Source organism: Hibiscus syriacus, unplaced genomic scaffold, assembly GCF_006381635.1.
Source record: "Hibiscus syriacus cultivar Baekdansim isolate YM2019G1 unplaced genomic scaffold, ASM638163v2 tig00111754_pilon, whole genome shotgun sequence".
Lineage (NCBI taxonomy): Eukaryota > Viridiplantae > Streptophyta > Magnoliopsida > Malvales > Malvaceae > Hibiscus > Hibiscus syriacus.
This window is the reverse complement of record NW_024063169.1, coordinates 171,637-191,249: the sequence shown is the minus strand read 5'-3', so window position 1 is coordinate 191,249 and position 19,613 is coordinate 171,637. Positions and strand designations below refer to the sequence as shown.

At 33.6% G+C, this 19,613-nt stretch overlaps 1 protein-coding gene and 1 pseudogene across 2 annotated transcripts; both read right to left on the bottom strand.

The window, feature by feature from the left end:
- Nucleotides 1-2,327: 2,327 nt before the first annotated feature.
- LOC120169191 ((+)-delta-cadinene synthase isozyme A-like) lies at nucleotides 2,328-13,201 on the bottom strand. 2 transcript variants are annotated; one of them, XM_039177404.1, is made up of 9 exons: nucleotides 12,967-13,201; nucleotides 12,516-12,780; nucleotides 12,066-12,444; nucleotides 11,765-11,983; nucleotides 11,524-11,662; nucleotides 11,202-11,450; nucleotides 10,799-11,136; nucleotides 8,366-8,369; nucleotides 2,328-2,338 (listed from the first exon to the last, which is right to left on the bottom strand). In XM_039177404.1, exons 1-7 carry the CDS (start codon nucleotides 13,096-13,098, stop codon nucleotides 10,825-10,827), a joined length of 1,695 nt encoding a protein of 564 aa, XP_039033335.1. In that variant the 5' UTR covers nucleotides 13,099-13,201; the 3' UTR covers nucleotides 2,328-2,338; nucleotides 8,366-8,369; nucleotides 10,799-10,824. The 2 variants fall into 2 exon arrangements, with proteins under 2 accessions (XP_039033335.1, XP_039033334.1); XM_039177403.1 differs by lacking the exons at nucleotides 2,328-2,338; nucleotides 8,366-8,369 and having other exon boundaries at nucleotides 10,703-11,136.
- A 3,801-nt stretch (nucleotides 13,202-17,002) lies between these two features.
- Nucleotides 17,003-19,286, bottom strand: LOC120169196 (annotated as a pseudogene).
- Between the last annotated feature and the right edge of the window lie 327 nt (nucleotides 19,287-19,613).

Below are 19,613 nucleotides of genomic sequence, written 5' to 3'. Positions count from 1 at the left end.
TGAAATTAAGAATTTACCTGATTTATGTGACGTAATAAGGTGTTATTAGGATCTTGGCAGTTCTATAATTTGTAGCATATGCTTCATCTTGTATTTAAGGTGTTTTTATAAACAAACTAATATTAGATAATTTTATTATTTAAACAATCAATACATGAGACATAATACATAAAAAACACAAGAGAAATTCGAGCTAAACTTGAAGCGCTCAATCAAGCCCGTAGCTGAACATAGGTAGGAGGGTGTAACACCCCTAACCTGTACCCGACCCGAATACGAGTCTGAGGTGTCACATTGACTTTTCAAACTTTGACTCTAGACAAAATTCAAAGAAAATTTAAAACTTTCATTAAAATAAAAGCGGTTTATTTACATAAATTGACAAAAATAACCAAAATCGATCAGAGCATATTCAACTCAATCAATTAGTACATGCCAACTATATTCAAAATAACCAAATACATTTAAATCATCTATTTTCTGATCTAAATTTTGTAAGGGAGATGCTGACCTGTCTTGCTCTTCTTCACTTCTCTTCTCGCTTATGTAACCTACGTGTGAAACAATCACACGCTAAGTCTGTGACTTAGTGAGGCATTAAACTTATAAAGGAAACTCTAAATGCTTAAACATGTATGAACATATCACTTCATGATGTCACACAATCATTATATATAATATAATGTACACATCACACATTATTTCGATCATTAATCTTATTCTATTATCCATATTATTATCATTTATATCCTTTAATCATACATTTTTATCAACATATGACTCATTCAAACCATACACACATCATCATATCAATCATATAATACAATACATATCACAAAAGCATATACTTCACAAGTACTATCTTCATTATTATCTCTTTGTTTAGCCCATGTACACTTTTGAGAACTATAAATATGTGAGTCTATTGAGGTTGTGCACTATGCTGTCACCACGGCTCGTATGGGGTCCCATTAGGGGCTATGAAATTTGTCCCTAAGGACCACTATGAAATGTCCCGAATGACCACTATGTCCCGAAGGACCATTGTAAATCCCTCGACTCTTGGTATGCCAACTAACCTCTAGCTCTCTTTACACATAACATGGGCATTAGCAATATATCATGTAACATATTCATATAATCACATAGTTCACTTTCACCTGTCTCATATCTCTTGTGACCATATAATCACATCACTTTGTATCATATTCCACATATTCATATCACATAGTTCATGTCACTTGCATGGTTTTTCATAAACATAGATATCATATCTTATTTACATATATTTCTCATATAACCTATATTATATGATTCATATCTTATTCTTATATAATCTTGCATATCATCTATGTTCATTCACTTAATCTCTTATATTCATATATCACATATGCATATTATTCATTATATACACATATATTCATATAGCTTATGTAAATATATATATATCACTTATATCGGTTTCTATATCTTATCACACTAACATATATTCATACAAGTCATATCATACCTACAACAACATATAATTCATAACAAACACATGTTCATGTTCATGAATTTATGCATAACACTATAGGAAATAGACTTGTCGCAAGTCTTATTTCCATTTTATATCATATACGATCTAATATGCACTCACCTTGGCCTCACTTGCTATCAATTACTCCTTTGGCTTACTTTCTCTTCTGGATCAATTCTAATCTTTCAATCATTCTGGAACTTGCTCTCGATCGATGTCTACACAATCATATATTTATACTATCAGTATCCAATCGATATACTATAATTTATCACTTCTTAGACTGAAAGAAAGATTTATTCCATTTTCCATTGAAGTGCATCGGTACATTCAACAGTGTATCGATGCATCCCTTAACATGTGCATCGATGCACTACCCATGCATCGATACACAAATCACCTTCGATGTTTTAATCTTAAGGGGGGTGCATCGATGCACACCTTATGCATCAATGCACTAATTTCATTCGATGTTCATTTATTTGAGAGTGCATCGATACACATTGAAGATGCATCGATGCACACAACCCAAAAATTCCATTTGAGCCTAAAAATTCTTACTTTGTCCTCAAATTCTACTTATTAACCCCTCCTTATGCCTTAAAACTCATCTATACATATGTAAACCTTCTTATAACACTATAACACTTAACTATCCCTCATAATTCACCATAATTCTTGAATCAGAGAATTTCATCAAATTTTCCATGTGTTCTTAATTCAATTCTATCACCTCTAGCTTCTTAATTAACCCTTTGACAATTCAAATTTAACTCCAAATTCTGTTAACTCCTTCTATTTCAATAATTCACTTAAAAACTCCTTTTACTAAATGTCTTATAACTTGTTTATTTTGGAGTTTTAGGTCACCATAAATCTTCCCTTACTCTTTCTTATCACTCAAGAATCAAAAGAAACCATAATATTGAAGAAACAAGCAAATTAAATCCAACTCACCTTATACATGAAGACACGGGAAGAAGAAAAAACTGAACCCAATCTCTCCAAAATTTTCTTTCCCATTTACACGTGGTTATCTTTTTTATAAAGAGATAATAAAAATATTTCTTTACAAAGACCAATTTACCCTTACTTCCTTACATATTTACCAAATAATCCTCAAAATATTCCTAATTAAGTCTCTGGACTTTCATATCTTTCGAAATTAGAATTCAAATTTTCAAAACTTCCATTTTAGTCACTTGCTCTAGTTTTGGGATGTTACAAATCTCCCATCCTTTTAAGAAAATTCGTCCTCAAATTTTCATTGCACACATTGATAAGAACATATCTTCTAATGTTCTCATATTACTTTCTTTACTTTATCCTTTCAAAATTTATAATCATTGATTTGCCTTCAACTTCTAAAGAACCCAATTAATTTTTGTCTCTTCTCTCCTTTGATTCTACATCTTTCTTTGACCTTTCTAAAATTCCATATAATGTTACTCATCATGTAAATAATAACATCTATTTTCATCACTTCACATCACAATTCTATCTCTAATTACCTTACCACAATGACCAAACTCTTATTCCATCACCATTTGACCAAGAACACCACCTTAAATCTTCTTCAAATGTGATTAAACATATACTTTATGGAATCAAACAATCTTTTCACATCACCTTGCACACTTTTCTTATTTCTATATCAAACTTATCATCTACACTTCCATATAACCTTCATCATATATGATCCCTTATACTCAATCCTTTTCATTTCTTTATTCCATTATTCCTTTATTCATTCAAAATTGAAATCTCCTTATACATAAATCATATCTTTCCTTTCATATTCATATACTCTTGTCCTATCACCTATACTCATCTCTGTGTACCAATCTTTATTGCATCCTTGTAACTTTGATAACCCAATTTACTTATACAGAACTTCATTCTTTACCATCTCTTATACTTGTATTTTCCTTCCTTAAAGCTCCCTACAATTACTTTTCTCCTTATCTACATCATAGTTATCCGATAAGAATACACAACTATATTCATATCCACATCATAATTAATTAATTCAACTTTATCCTTTCTTCCAATCTTATAACTCTATCACCTTTACTTTGACAACTAGTCAATAGCATCTGTCCAATCTAGGGCACAAGCCCTAGTCAACCAATCATATACATCCTTTCCAATCGAAATTATCTCAAAATTAGTTTACTTAACTTATCAAATTCACCTTTATTCTCATACATCCTGTAATTTTCGTTGTTCAAACTCAACATTCTGACTTCCTTTGTCTTATAAACTGATCATCGATATACCCATTCTTAAACTCTTCTTATAATTCCTTAGCTTGTATCCAGATCCACTTCATATTTATTTATCTTATTCAAACTCAACATTATGACTTCCTTTTAATTAGGGATATTTATCGCGCGAGTTAATCACAAACTCAACGTGACTCGAAAATTGTTTAACTCGTGCTCAACTTGATTCGATTCTCGTTAAGCTCGATAAAATATTGTGCGTATCATGCTCGTTAAAAAAATTCATTGCTCAACTCGACTCGTTGCTCGTTAAGCTCACCAAAACTTTTGCCTTGTTTTTTTAAAATATATGGAAAATCTAGTAATACTATATAGAAATAAATAAAAATATGAATTAACAAATTGAACAAAAGGAATTATCAAAATAACATGTGAACCAATTCAAAATTTAAACTCAAAGTAAATAATTCATAGATACACCAACTTAATATATCACAATAGTTTTTTTTTTGGAAAAAAGAAGTTTTACAATATATTATCAATCCTATAAATAAGATAATTAATATCTCAAAACATTATAAAAAATTAACGAGTTACTACCGAACTTATCGAGTAGAGTTAGACCTGGCTCGACTCGACTCTTTAAGGTCTCGAGTCAAGTGTTTACTGAATTTTAACCGAGTCAAATTTGACCTGCTCACGAGCTTCTCAACTCAATTAGCACCCTTACTCTTAACTATGTTAGTGACAGTTGCAGTTGGTGAAAGAAGTTTTTCAAAATTAAAATTGTTGAAAACCTAATGAGGTCGTCAATGTCACAAGAAAGGTAAAACGGTCTAGCTATTTTATGTATTAAAAAATATGTTAGACCAAATTGATGTAAAAACTATTGTTAGTGATTTTACATCTAGAAATACTCGTAGAAATTATTTTGTGTGAGTAATTTAGTATTTAATAAAATTTCTTGATGTTCTTCATTTGAAATTTGATTATTTATTAGATAAGTTTTTAAACATAATAAAAAAACACAATTTACAGGAAAATTAATTTATTTTTACTCATTTTTAATTTTTTTCTAACACTTATTATTAGAAACTTAATTTTTTAGATTCGCTCTACCAAAATCTTAAAAACCAGACTGCACTCAACTTGAGAAAAGGTTGCCAACCAAAACATACTTATTTATTTTACAAATGAGGACACAAAGAGAATAAAAGAATAAATTTCATGCAAGTATTGATATTTGAACTTTGAATCTTCTGTCACTTTTAAAACATGATTCTGAATTTATTCGAATATTAAATTTTTGAATCAAATCGAGATTGGATCAATCAACAATACAACGATGCCAATTTTTGCGGATTCACTAACAAGGGTATAAACATTTTTGTTCTTGTAAAGAAGATCAATAGCTTTAAAATGAGAACTCAGTAATATGTGATGTTTAAGCACAAGAAAATCATGATGTGAGATTTTATATAACTTATGTATTTGTTTGACATTTGGAAAACATCAAGGACACTCAAATTACTCGTGTATAAAAATCATTTATCTTGTATGGTGGGTTATTTAGATTTCCAAGAGTTGTGCTATTATGACACTTTAAAGATGCTAGCCTGATATATGTTCTAATACTGTGTGACCTAGACTTATCCAAATACTCGTAAAGGTTATGCTAGTCATGTGTACGTTCTTGATGTTATGATGACCAGGTCTTACTCGAGGTACTTGACATTTCTGGGGCCAATGGATGTATGTCCATGATGCTAAAATGATCCAAGTGTCATCCAAAGTATTAATGTTAGAAGGCTTGAGGGATGTAAGCTTCTAAGACTAAGTGACACTGAATTAAATCATAATGTTTGTATGTGTGTGGTAGATTGTATTGCATTGATGATATTACTTCTCTGCATATACTTGTCGGCATGTTTAAATTATAAAATGCATGTAGTATATTAGAGTTATTTGTATGGTATTAAACGTGTTAGCTCAACGTTCAAAATGTGTTTTCGTTCGCAAATTCTTAAGTGGAGATTACTGTCATCGAATTCGACTTCTAACCGCTTGTCTATTTAGAGTACTTCTTGATTTATTGTAATGGTCATATATAATCATTGACCTTACATCATATTTAAGTCGGTAACTTTATTTTGGCTACTAGGGTTGTATTATATGAAAGCTCTATATTTTTGTCAACTAAACTTATACTTGATGTTATGATTATGTAGCTATGATTTGGGTAAATGATCTAAAAGATGAATGGTTACCATGGATTTTCTTCTTCCACGATTAAGGGTACTGTTGTTGAAACTTCTACCTGGATTGAAGTGAAATTGATGGGCTTGCAATAGGAGGTAATGATCCAATTGAATAGACAGTGGAACCAAGTTAGATAGTAGAGTGTTGTTGGGTTTGTCAGTGAGAGATTTGTCTGCATAGGAACGATACCAGACTTGATCTTGCTCGGTTTGTGTCGATTTGAGATATGGTTGGTGGATAGGTGTAAGTTGAAGCTCTGACTCTTGGTTTCAGCTGGATGGATCAGCTCATGCATTTTTCAGCGAACCTTCTCATTGCTTTGTGTTCGAATTTTCTTTTCTTTAGAGTAAGCGTCTTGGCAGAAGCAGATGTCCATGGTTATCAAGTCAAGTTCAACAGGTGAAGTTCACGGACCACTTAGCATAACAAGGCTTTTTTTGATCAACGCTATTTTAAAGCTTGGTGGGATTAACGACCTATATTTGTATGATTATAGGATTATTCATAGGTTTGTGCGTGAATTGGGTTACTTTTTGAACCAGGGGTGTTTTTCGCTGTTTTTGTTTTCTTGTCCTGTTAGGGTGTACTCTTTTCCTCCACCTAGGTTTAGGGAGGTTTTTAATAAAGTTCCTAACTTGGACTCTAATTTCCATTAAATGAGTACTTTTTATGCTGAGAAAAAAGTCACACTACATCAAAAATGGTTTTTAATTGTGGATGTAGCGGTGTTTTTATAGCAAACGCCAATAATTTTTTTACATGTAGCAGTGTTTTTGGACAAACGCCGCGATATCCTAATGTATAGTGGCATTTTTGGGAAAACATCGCTAAAAACGCGTACGTTAGTGGCGTTTATGTAAAAAACGCCGCAATAGTCCAGATATATAGTGACGTTTTTTGTAAAAATGCCACTAAAATCTACAACTGTACTAGCGTTTAATTAAAAACGCCGCTATAAACGCATACGTTAGTGGCGTTTTAGAATAAATGCTGCTATATAACGACAAAAGGTGGCATTTTTTGCAAAACGCCGCTATAAACTTGTGCAATAATGGCGATTTTAATTAAAACGCCACAAAATCACGTACATTAGTGGCATTTTTTCATGTAAATGCCACGAAAGGACAATTATATCTCCCCCTTTCTCCTGCCCGATCCCTAATTCATTTTCCCTCTTCTTCCCTCTTCTCTGGTACAACATCTTCTCTGCCACACGCTATCTTTCTTGCCGTCAATCTTCTCGAGGTTGTCGTATTCTGCCTCAAATCTATTTCACTCACTCTCTCTAGTTCAAAAGGTAACTTCTCAATCCTTCTTGTTTCTCCTTTATTTTGCCAATTCAAAATCTTAGAAGCTTCATATTGAGTTGATATCCAGGGCTAGTCGGCATATCTAAAAGGTTTTACTTGCCTCTTTTTTTACCTGGCATATCTAAGAGGTTTCATTTGCCTCTTTTTTATGATTCTTCTATGGCTTTTGTTTATAAGATGATCCATATCTCTGAATGTTGATGCCATGTGAGTTGGTGACGCCATGAAAGCTCTTGATTCTACAAATGGAACAACTCTTGAGAAGAATGGGCAGATCTTATGAGTAGTATATGCGAAGAGCATTCTGGGCCCAAGATCAGGGACACTGGGAGCTTCACAGTCAATTAGTCTCGCAGCTGCTGCGATTAAGGCATCAATTTTTTCTCAACAGTTATTTCAAGATATCTTTAGTTTTAATGATGTATGCAAATATTTTTTTGGTCTAAGTGCAAAAATGTTTTTAGTAGCGAAAGTATGATAGTTTCTGATATTAAATACATTTATGTTTTTATTGCCAAGCATATAGGCTGGAAAACCTTCTCAGCTTAGGTAAGATTAAAACCTAATAAAGAATGTTCAAAACCAGGTATGTGAATATATATGGTCTAATTTTCCTGATTAACTGTGAGAGAAAAGTGTATAAAAACCAAGAACAAAATCATTAGCTCCAGCTTTGTTCTGCAGTTTACTTCTGATCACCTTTATCACCCACAAAATCATTAGATCAATGATCATGATGTTTGCATTTCAATGAAGTATCTTGGTCCTAGAACTGACTAAAAAAAGATTTTGGAGCACTTACTAACAAGAAAGTTGCTGATATGAATAAAAAAAGTATGGGAAGACATAAAGAAGCTTAAAATGTGTATGTGGAATTGAAAGAAAGAAGGCTCCATATTTGATCAGCTCTTTAACCGAAGTGAAAAGAATAAAGTAACAATGAGAAATACAAAGCTATAATTAGTTGTAAAAATGTTGATAATCATGCCACTATATGGTGTCACTGAAAAGTCAATTGTGTTCCAGTATCTTCTAAACTCCAATGGTATAACCAACCTACATGGCATCAACATTCAGAGGTATGGAACATTCAGATGTCAGTGAAGGTGTGCTCATTTCGTAGGCGAATTGATTTTTAGATGTTTCTTGATTGCATTTTCCTTGTTTCTTTGGTTAAATTCATTGCTTTTCTTAATAATCTGCTGTTTTGTTTGTTTGTTTTGAACTTCATTCCAGTATTGTTATTTCCATGTTTGTTATTGAAGTTGGTTAACCTTATAATCGTAGTTGCTTTTGAGCATTCGATTCATGCTTTTGAGCATTCGATTCATGGTTATTTTGGCATGTCTGTACAGTAATCATACACACTCAATGCAAAATTTCCATCATACATATTTTATTTTTCTTTATAAGAGATATATGTGGTCAATGCCATGTTTGTTCCCTTATTTCAATCATGAAACACTTGTAAGTTTACACTACAACTATCTATTCAATTTCTTCAATCTTCCTTTCATGCATCATAAGGTGCCACTTTGCTAATAACTCCTTATGGGGATTATGGTGCTACTAATGTCCAATACTCATGGATTACATTATTTTCACATCACATTTTTTCTCCATTTCAGTCTATCTTAAATAAGAGGAGTTGTTTTCTAACTAAGCTTGATTCATTGTACTCAAATTTTGTCATAGAGATAATCTTTAACATGGGTTAAAATATGTTTAAAAAATTCAGCTTTGGGAGACAAATTTGGAATGCCATTACAGGACTGTAATTAGCTTCACCAAATCACCAATGTTCGATTGTTATATCATAAAGAACAAATCTTCGATTTCCCTTGCACCCGAAAACTATTTATGCTTTAATTATTTCTAGAGAGAAAGACATTTGACATAGAGAAAGACATGCATTAAGTAACTCGACCACCCATATGTATGGACAGATTAAGAAAAATTATTGTCAGAATGTCCACGTGGTGTATTTTCTCTGATGACAGATCAAATTATCGTTGGGAGGCTTTCGGTCCGTTCTTGCTCAAAACCCGATGATGACCCGAAAGGAACTCCTATTGCTCCATACCCTTCCATGGCCGATCTCCTACTTCAAGGTAATAATCTCTGAATCTTTTCGCCGCTATATTTTTATTTTGTACTCTCAAATTTCATAGATTGTACACATGATGTTCGAAGCTTATTGAGAACGATGATAGAGGAGTGGATAAATACTCGATGTTTAGAGTCGAATTAGGGAAATATGTGGCGTTGAAAAAATCTTCAATTGCAAAAGCATTATCTATCCTTGATGAAGACGACGCTGTATCTACTGTTACTCCAAGTAAACACTTCTCTCTTTTACTTTAATTTTTTTGTTTAATGTTTGATTCAGTTCCCAAGCCACCTTCAATCAAGTTTCATACTGTAGGTGGAAGGTCGTTATCTATTTCAAGTGAAGCACTGAAGCGCGCAAGGAGTCTTCTTGGTGAACCAGAGCTAGGGGATTTATTTAGTGAAATGGATGAAGAGCTTCTCCATATACAGATTACATGGAGGAAAAACTTAACGATGCTTCATCAAACAAGGAAAACTGTTTTATTACTTCCTTTCCCCAAGAAGGAGCAATGAAGACTAAATTCTAGTGAACAATATTTTTTTAATTGAAAGTGAAAGAACCTAGACTAAATTCTAGAGAACAATGTCAAACTACATTACATTTAATTTTAATGTTTATAAATTTTAATTTATTTTGTTGTTAAGTATTTTTTTGCATAACTTGTGTCTTAATTAAAATGTATGGTTGTTGTTAATTAGATAAAGCTACATGATATTAAATTTAGGTGATGTAGAGCAGAAATGAAATATGCAAAATCAATTAATCTTAGCTAAAGAAAGGTAATTAGCGGCATTTGTATCCAAAAATGCTGCTATAGATTTGACATTTTTCTGTGTTTGTTCCAAAAACGTCACTATATATCTCGACCTTTTGCGGCGTTTTTGGATAGATCTGACCTTTAGCGGCGTTTGTTCCAAAAATGTCGTTATATATCTCGACCTTTTGCTGCTTTTGTTCCAAAAACGCCGCTATAGATCTTGACCTATTGCGGCGTTTTTGTTCTCAAACCTGCTAACTTTAGCGGCGCTGCTATGGCCGGCGTTTTTCTATCGCTGCAAGTTCTTTTAGCGGCGCTTAAAAATGCCGCTATAGGACTAAAAAAAGGCCGCTGAAACTCTATTTTGCTGTAGTGTCATCTTAGTGATTCTATGTGATATTTTTTGATAAATAATTTTGCGTGATACTTGAATCCTACAAATTCAGCCTGCGTCATATTAGGGTGTTACAATAACACAGACAATGTATTATTGAATGTCTAGATTTATATAAAACACTTTAAATATGAGATCACCCTTAAAAGTAACATAAAGTCACAAACATATGCTGCAGACTGGAGAACTGCCAAGATTCTAATAACACCTTATTACGTCACATAAATCAGGTAAATTCTTAATTTCCTCAAGGTGAAACTGATACCGGATCAATGAGCAATGAAGCAACCCCATCCTTTGTAACTTTCCCAACATGTGTGTACTGGTCATCTCCATCCTTGTAAAGAAACTCGATGACCCTCGTAAGATTGAGGATTCGTCTGAGAACTGGCTTCGGAAAAACCTTCGTCGTCTCACTAAATATCATCTCGTAGTTTATATCTTTCCAAGCATTCTCCACTTGCTTCTTCAGTTCACTGCATGCCTCTTCTTCCGAAACTCCATGTTGTCTCATGTAACATTCAACGGCCGATCGAACGTGTCCTCTCTCTTGCTCAAACTACATGTATTTATATATAAGTCACTGAAATTACCTCTAACCAAATTCGAAAAAACAGAATGTACCTTATGCGAAGCGATATCGTCCATGAGACGGCCAATGACGGATGAAGCAGCGACAATTTTCGGGTTGCTAAAAGCCCATTTAAAAATCTCAGGTGTCACCGAATCTTCCATTTCAATAAAAGATGTGATTGTCAAGTGGACATGGCCTGCTGTTACAAGTGCGTTCCTCATGTACTCCTCCATCGTTGGTACATACTTCTCTTGGTACCATTTGGTTTCCACAAAATAAGATTCCGATAATTGTGTAAACTATGCAATAAAAAAAAGTCATTAGCTTGGGTAACATTAGAAGATGGGGAATGGGAGGTTGTGAAGAATTTACCGTGTCTTTTGCGTATTGGAAACGATATGATTTTCCTTGCTTTGTCATCGCTTCCTCCAATTCTTCATACAAATCTAACATTGTTTTGTAGAAGAATTTCATGTAATCCGGGAGTTGATCTAGACAATCAGCATCCCACCTGAAAATCTAAAATTTATCACTAAATTGCCACATTAAATCAAACCTTCTTAAAGATATAGAATATTATATATATTCATGTGTAAATGTACAAGTTGTTGACCTCTGAATTGCAATCGTAAGGAGTTCAAGTTCTTCAAATTTGCCATATGCATCGTATATGTCATCCATAATTGATGTCATGAGTAGTATTTTTGTTAATATCTCTCTAGCGTAAGAGTATTGAGGCTCAAAGTACACTCCCAATATCCAAAAGTAACCTTCCACCGATCTATTTCGTATAAATGGAAGCTTTGTTTCGACATCTAAATCTTTCCACCACCTGAAATAAAACTCGTTATGAGTGAATTATTTGTCCTTATAATTTGGGTTAAATTTTAGTATTTGAATGAGTAATATATTGCCTAGAGATGTTGCTTAGCTCCTCCTTGTGTAAATCTTGCAACAAGTTGAAATCCAACTCTGCAAACTTCAACAACGTTTTGTCATGTGCAGCATCTTGTTGATAAATGGGTATGAATCGCCTAGCCTCCAACCTCGGCAAGCACTTGGAGATGGGTCGGTTTAGAGCATTGGAGACTAGGGCCGAAAGGGGATATTCGATAGTGCCTGCAGCTTTGGCTGACTGTAGATGACTGGTGGTGAAAACAAGGGCTTCATCGAGTATATCCTCACCATGTACACGTAAATGTGCAGCTTCGTATAATTCTAGCAAGCCTTTCACATCACTTGTTAAGGTGTTTTTGAAATTTCCTTCTCCATCTTTGAACTTGTTGAATATCTCTGCTCAATCCAAATAGGTATTGGTAATATCCAAAACTACGTGTAAAAATACAAGGGGGGAGTGGACTCACCACAGGGAACATTAAACCCATCCTCTCTAAGCAATCGAAACCGAAGAGAAGCAGTTTCGAGATGAGTTTGGTCTGGTTCGTAGTCTTGCTCATAGATATTGTGCAATGCTTCCTCTATCTCTCTTTCGAAATGGTAACTCACTCCTAACCGTTTGATTGTATCAATCAAATGTAATTTGTGAAGCAACTCATCATCCATGCCTTCCTTAACCATCCTCCTCACTTCTTCCTTCAATTCTCCGTGTTTTAGTGTAGCATTAGCGTCCTGCACAATTGTCAAAAAAAAACATACAAAAAAAGATTAGAGTTAACTATGCTTAATATGTTGGGGAATTGATATATCAATAGAAAATATAAATGAAAAATAAAAAAAATATGATAATTTGAAATTTTCAGAGAGAAGACTACTCTCGGCCATCCCCTGGGTCCAGCCTTGATCTAAATTCTTTACCATTTTAGATGGACATGAAAGGAAAGTGTTGCCCCAGACGCAGGGATGGAAATTGGCTATGGGGCGATTGTGGTTGGACATGGGTTGATGAGTTGAAAAAGGAAGCATTGATGAATAAGTTTGGGAAGACATTTCTTTGGATAATCGGTGCAGGCCAAATAGCTATTCAAGCATTGATGAAAATGTTAGTATCCTTGAAGTGCTTTATAGTGCGTGTTCGACGAATTTACTGATCTGTAAATGGGATTTGTGGCTTGAACTTCGATAGAAAACATAAGCAGTCCATCTACAAGTGAGGCATTGGATACGTCATAGGGTCTCAAAATCTGGGATTTTCCATTTTGAAAAAATGTTACAATTTTACTTTTAAAAACGTTGGAAAGATTATATTTTTTTATAAATAAAATGTCACGATTGTAAAGTTGTTTTGTGACATTGTCTTAGTTTCATATGTTTGAATTTCTTTTATTTTGTAAGGAACAATTGTAATATGGTAAGTTTTTATATTTTACAATTTTGCCTTATTATAAAATATTTTAAGGGTCTCATTCTAAAAAGTAGTACAAGACCTGCACATCTTTTGGGATGAGCTTGAACGTATGGCATTTAGAATTTTTAATGAAACCCGATTCAATTCAAAAAAATATTTTTTCTTAATTTCAATTTTTTTGGTTGTTCGAGTTATTTGAATCAATTCGATTAAGTTCTATGAATTTTGAGTTCGAAGCCAGTTTGAAATTTAAAAAATTTAAATAAACAAAACATCAAATATTAAAAGTAAAACTAAGTCGTTTTTGGTGTTAAACCTTAGCTAAATAATTTGATTATTTTATGATTTAGTCTCTGAATTTTTTTTGGTTCTATAATTACTTCTTCACTTTAAGTTTGTTTTTATCAAATTTGAAACATTTGTTCTTCAATCATTCTAGACGTGTAACTTCATTTTTTACAATTTAATCTCTCAACTTTGTATTTTATTCATTTTGATTCTCCGACTATAACTTTCTGCAAATTCTTTATTCCTATCAATTTTTTGACTCCTTTATACTCTCGTCAATACTTTATTCTCAAATTTTTTTATTAATCTGGAGTAAATATAAGGTAATATATGTTCAAAGAACATTCTCAACCATTTGACATTGAATGCTCAGATCCCTGACATTTATAGTGCTCGAACCCAAGACCTCAAGAAATAACAATTATTTTACCATCAAGGTCACTTGGTTCGTCCTTTATTCTCAAAATTCGTTATTTAAAAAATAACATAATAAATATAATATGTAATTTTAGATTGTATTTAACTTATTAATTAATATTACAAATCTTACTTACACATGTGAAAAATATATATATATTATATGGTATATGATGATTAGAGAGAATCACTTAAATTGGAACCAACCAATATCAAGATATTATAAATAATTACAATAAAATTTGAATGAAAATTGGACATGAATGTTATAAACTCGAACAAAAGAATTAAGTAAAATTTGAATAATAAATTAGTACTCAAATTGACTAGTTCAATTTTTTCTACTTGATTCGACTCAATTCGATTGTATACTCACCAGACTTGTCTGGTGGGTGTCTGGTGATGAGAGCCTATAATTGGGAGTTTGTGTTTTATGGTTTAGGTGATTCTATCTTCTGGGGTTTCTTGTTTGGTTTTATGAGTGGAGGAAATGTGTGTTTTATGGCTACTTGTTTGATACTTTGAAATGGAACAAACAAACGTAAACGAACGAATAACGTGTGGTCCAGAAAATAGAGTAAGTCTAATTTGAGATGGGACAAACTCGTCTGAAGTGGTCATGTAGCCACTCAGGCCACCGACAGTTGTTTCTCTTTCAAAATAAATGGCTGATATTGCTAATGCCACGTCTCTTTCTCCTTTTAAACGTGTTAGAAAGCTGATTTTCCATGTTATCAAAGCCAGAAACAAAAGGGGGGGAATTTCACCCAAAGAAACTGTCCACACAAAAGAGGTGAACTACCCTATGGTGGTATATAGATTTTTATAGTACTCAAAAATAACTTAATACATAATTTGACCCCTAAAGTATGACTTGATTTTTATTTTAGCCCTTGAAGGTTTTTGGTTAAATATGACTATGGAAGTTTTATTCTGTCACGTTATTAAAAATATTATATGAAAATTTTAGTCAATTAATGAGTTATATATATGAAGGTTAACTCAAACTCTTTTTTGGAGGGTAAGTTCCTATCTTATTTTTTATTTTAGGTCCATCTTCAGAGGTTTGAGTCCTTCTTCGGAGGGTAAGGTCTTCATCTTGTATGGTTGTAAGGAGATAAGGTTATGTGAATCTCCTGTTATGATGTTCGGATGATAGGTAGTTAATTTGCCTATTTTCTGCTTTTCCTTTTCAGATTATTAAGATGTAGGACAGATTTGATAATTGAATATTTGATCTTGATTCAATCTCATGAATTCCCTCATAAACGGTCTTATCCACCTTGTATTTTCAATGGATGACATTTACATTAAGTCCTCTTAACTAGGGATATTTATCGAGTGAGTTAATCACGAGTTGAGTAGTGCTCAACTCGTGCTCGACTTAATTCGATTCTCTTTAAGCTCGATAAAATTTTGTTCGTACTGTGCTCGTTAAAAAACTCATTGCTCAACTCTACTCGTTGCTCGTTAAGCTCATCGAAACTTTTGCCTTGTTTTTTAAAAAATATATGTAAAATCTAGTAATACTATATAGAGCTAAATATAAACATGAATTAACAAATTGAACAAAAAATAATCAAAATAGTGTGTGAATCAATTCAAAAGTTTAAATCCAAAGTAATAATACACCAAATTAATTTATTACAACCATTTTTTGAAAAAAAAGGTTTAACAATATATAATCAATGCTATAAATAAGACAACCAATATCCCAAAAACATCATAAAAAATTAACAAGTTACTCGTAAACTTATCGAGTAGAGTTAGACCTTGATCGACTCAACTCGACTCTTCAAGGTCTCGAGTCGAGTGTTTACTGAGTTTTAACGAGCCAAATTTGACCTGCTCAACTCAATTAGCAACCTTATTATTGACCATGTTGGTGACAATTGCATCTGCTGAATTTTTTTTTTCAAAGTTAAAATTGTTGAAAACCTATGTGAGTTCGTCAAGTCATGAGAAAGCTAGAATGGTCTAGCCAAATGGTGCTAAATGGTACCAAGAGAAGTATGTACCAACCATGGAGGAGTACATGAGGAACGTACTTGTAACCGCAGGCTATATCCTCTTGACAATCGCATCTTTCATTGGAATGGAAGATTCAGTACTGACACCTGAGATCTTTAAATGGGCTTTTAGCAACCCGAAAATTGGTGCTGCTTCATCCGTCGTTTGCCGTCTGATGGACGATATCGCTTCACATAAGTTACTTTCTGTTTTTCGAATTCCGTTAGAGGTAATTTCGGTAACTTACATATATAAATACATGTAGTTTGAGCAAGAGAGAGGACCGTTCCTCGGCTGTTGAATGTTACATGAGACAATATAGAGTTTCAGAAGAAGAGGCATGAAGAAGCAAGTGGAGAATGGTTGGAAAGATATAAACTACGAGGTGATATTCAGTGAGACATGAACTCATCGAGCTGGAGGTTTCAAGTGAGAATCAAAGCTGCCAGGAGAAATGGGCATGAATGGGGTCGTCGATGGCAGGTCGATTGGGCCTAATCTATCGGAGACCGAAGACAGTGGTTCGGCTTGTAGAGGGGTCATTCTAAGATCTAAAATTACTGAAATTAACAAGCAAATATTTGAATTAACTAATATGGCATTCTTCCGATATTATTAAAGTCTCGAACTTGAAATTTTGAGGATGTAATAATATTAAATACTCAATATGAAAACATTGTTGCTCTTGAAATTTGAAACACTTGGGAAAAGGTTACCAACCAAAACATACTTATTTAGCATAGAAATCAAACGAGGACACAAGGAGAATAAGAGAATAAGCTCCATACAAATATTGAGATTTGAACTCTGAATTTTTAGCTGTCACTTTTCAAAAGTGACTCTAAATTTATTTGAATCTTAAATTCTCAAATCAAACTGAGATCGGATCAATCAACAGCATAGTGATGCTAGTTTTTGCGGATTCACCAACATGTGTATAAGCATCTTCGTCCTTGTAAAGGAGATCAATAACCCTTGCAAGGTTTAAAACTCGATCAAGAGCCGACTTTGACACTGCCGTTGGTTTCAAGAACTCTTCATTTATATCCTTCCAAGCATTGTTTATTTGCTTGTAAAACTCATCGTATGCCACTTGTGCTGATGCGCCGTATTGATTTATGTAGCACTCCACGGCAGAAGGAGCATGTCCTCTCTCTTGCTCAAACTACAAAACGTATAAAATCGAACCGAAATCAACACAAAAATTACAGTTCATAAATTTCTGAAGAAAATGAAGCAAATAAATGTTATACCTGGTGACCAACAACATCATCCATCAGCCTACAAATAGTTTTTGAAGCTCGAAGAATCTTGGGGTCATTAAATGCCCAAATGAAAGTCTCTTTTGTTATGCTATCTTCCATGCCAACGAAAGATACAATTGTAAGCATCGGATAGCAGCAAGAAACATATGCAACAGACAAATACTCCAACAGTGTTGGCATGTATTTTTCATGGAGCCATTTGGCCTCAGTATACTGGGCTTGACACGCTTGTTTCATCTATTAACAAACAAACAAATACCCAGTTAGCAAAACCATCTTAAATTAAGTAAATTTCCAATACTAAAGAAAAAAAAGTTAGATTATATATACCGCTTCTATTGCGAGTTGGACACGATATGATTTTCCTTGCTCGGACATCAAATTATCCATATCTTTAAAAACATTTATTATTTCACTATACAATAATTTCATATAGCCCGGAAGTTGATCTATGCCGTTGATATCCCACCTACAATATGTCAGCAATTCAAACGTCTAACTCTTTCAATAATCCAATAACAAAACTTGTAATGATTTGATGTGAAGGTGGATATATTTTCTGAGGGACCTGTGGATTGCTTCTGTAAAGAGTTCAAGTTCTTCTGGTGTGCCATATGCATCATAAGTATCATCAATAATTGATGTGAGGTATATTACTTTGGTCATAAAAGTTCTAGCAATGGAGTAATGGGGTTCAAAGTACACTCCATTTATCCACATATAACACTCCACCAATCTATCTCGTGCAAACGGAAAATTGGTTGCTACATCTAAACCTTTCCACCACCTGAAATAAGGGGGGAAAAGCATTATACTCAAAATATATGTTTATCTCTTGAATAAGGATCAAAACATTCAACACTATTGATTACCTGTTTATCTCCTTTAACTCTTGCTTGTGCAAATGTTGTACCATATTGAAATCCAACTTTGCGAATTTCATTAAGCTTTGGTCCTGGTTACCATATCCTTCATATGGAAATGTAGCTCCTAGCAACCAATCTGGGTAAGCTCTTGCGTAGGGGTCGGTTTAGAGCAATAGCAATCTGTGTGGAGAGAGGATAGTCGTCCGTGGTTTCCGCCAACTTTAGATGAAATGTTGTGAAAGAAAGAGCTTCTTCTAATACATTTTCTCCGTGCAGTTGACAGTGTGCAGCTTCATACAATTCCAGCATTCCTTTCATATCACTGGTTAAGGATTCTTTGAACTTTCCATTCTCACCTTTGAACTTGTTGAATGTATCTACTCAATCAGCAAGCAAATTTTGAATTCCATAAGTTCCATATTTATTACCCTTTGTATGAATATGGTTTTAAAAAGTTAAGGCATACCACAATGAACATCGAAGCCATGCTCTCTTAGTAAACGAAACCGAACAGCAGTAGTGCAGAGATCATCATCATCGTCAGTTTGATATATAATTTGCAGGGCATCTTCAATCTCATTCCCGAAATGGTAAGCCACACCTAAGCGTTGGACCGCGTCAACTATGTGCACTTTTTGGGATGGTTTGTTCATGTGTTTCACCAACATTCTCCTCACTTGTTGCTTCAATTCTTGGTACTCTTGTTGAGTTCTGGCATACATATCCTGTTGAAGCATGAAAAGCTTTCAGTTAAGTTCAAAGTACCCGTTCCCATGTGTCATACACATACTAAAAGAGGTATTCACAAGTAGGAACATACCATTTCAGAAGGAGGAGAGAGGAAAATTTCCCCCCAAAAGTTGGGAATATAATCGGCCAAATGGCGATTCTCCTTGGACATGTTAACAGCTTGAGATGGAACAAGATTTGCAGAAACTTGAGAAGACATTTCTTTAGTGTATGCTTAAAAGGCTCTTTTAAGTTTGGTGTGATTCAAATGCATCTATGAGTTGCTTGTATTTATAGGCATCCATCCATTATGTCCATCAACTCAATGAACATGATATTGTCGTTGAATAGTATAATCTCACGTTGATCTTGAATTGCACGTGACATTTTGTTCAATGTTGAGGTTATTCATTAAGATGTTAGACTTGTTTGTTTTGGGTCTATATGAAAAGCTTATAAACTATTTATTGTGTTAGACTTGTTTGTTTGGGGTCTATATGAAAAAAGCTTACAAATTATTTATTGTTGAGCTAATCGAGTTCGACTCTATTAAAGTTAGGTCAACGTTCATAGCGAATGAAT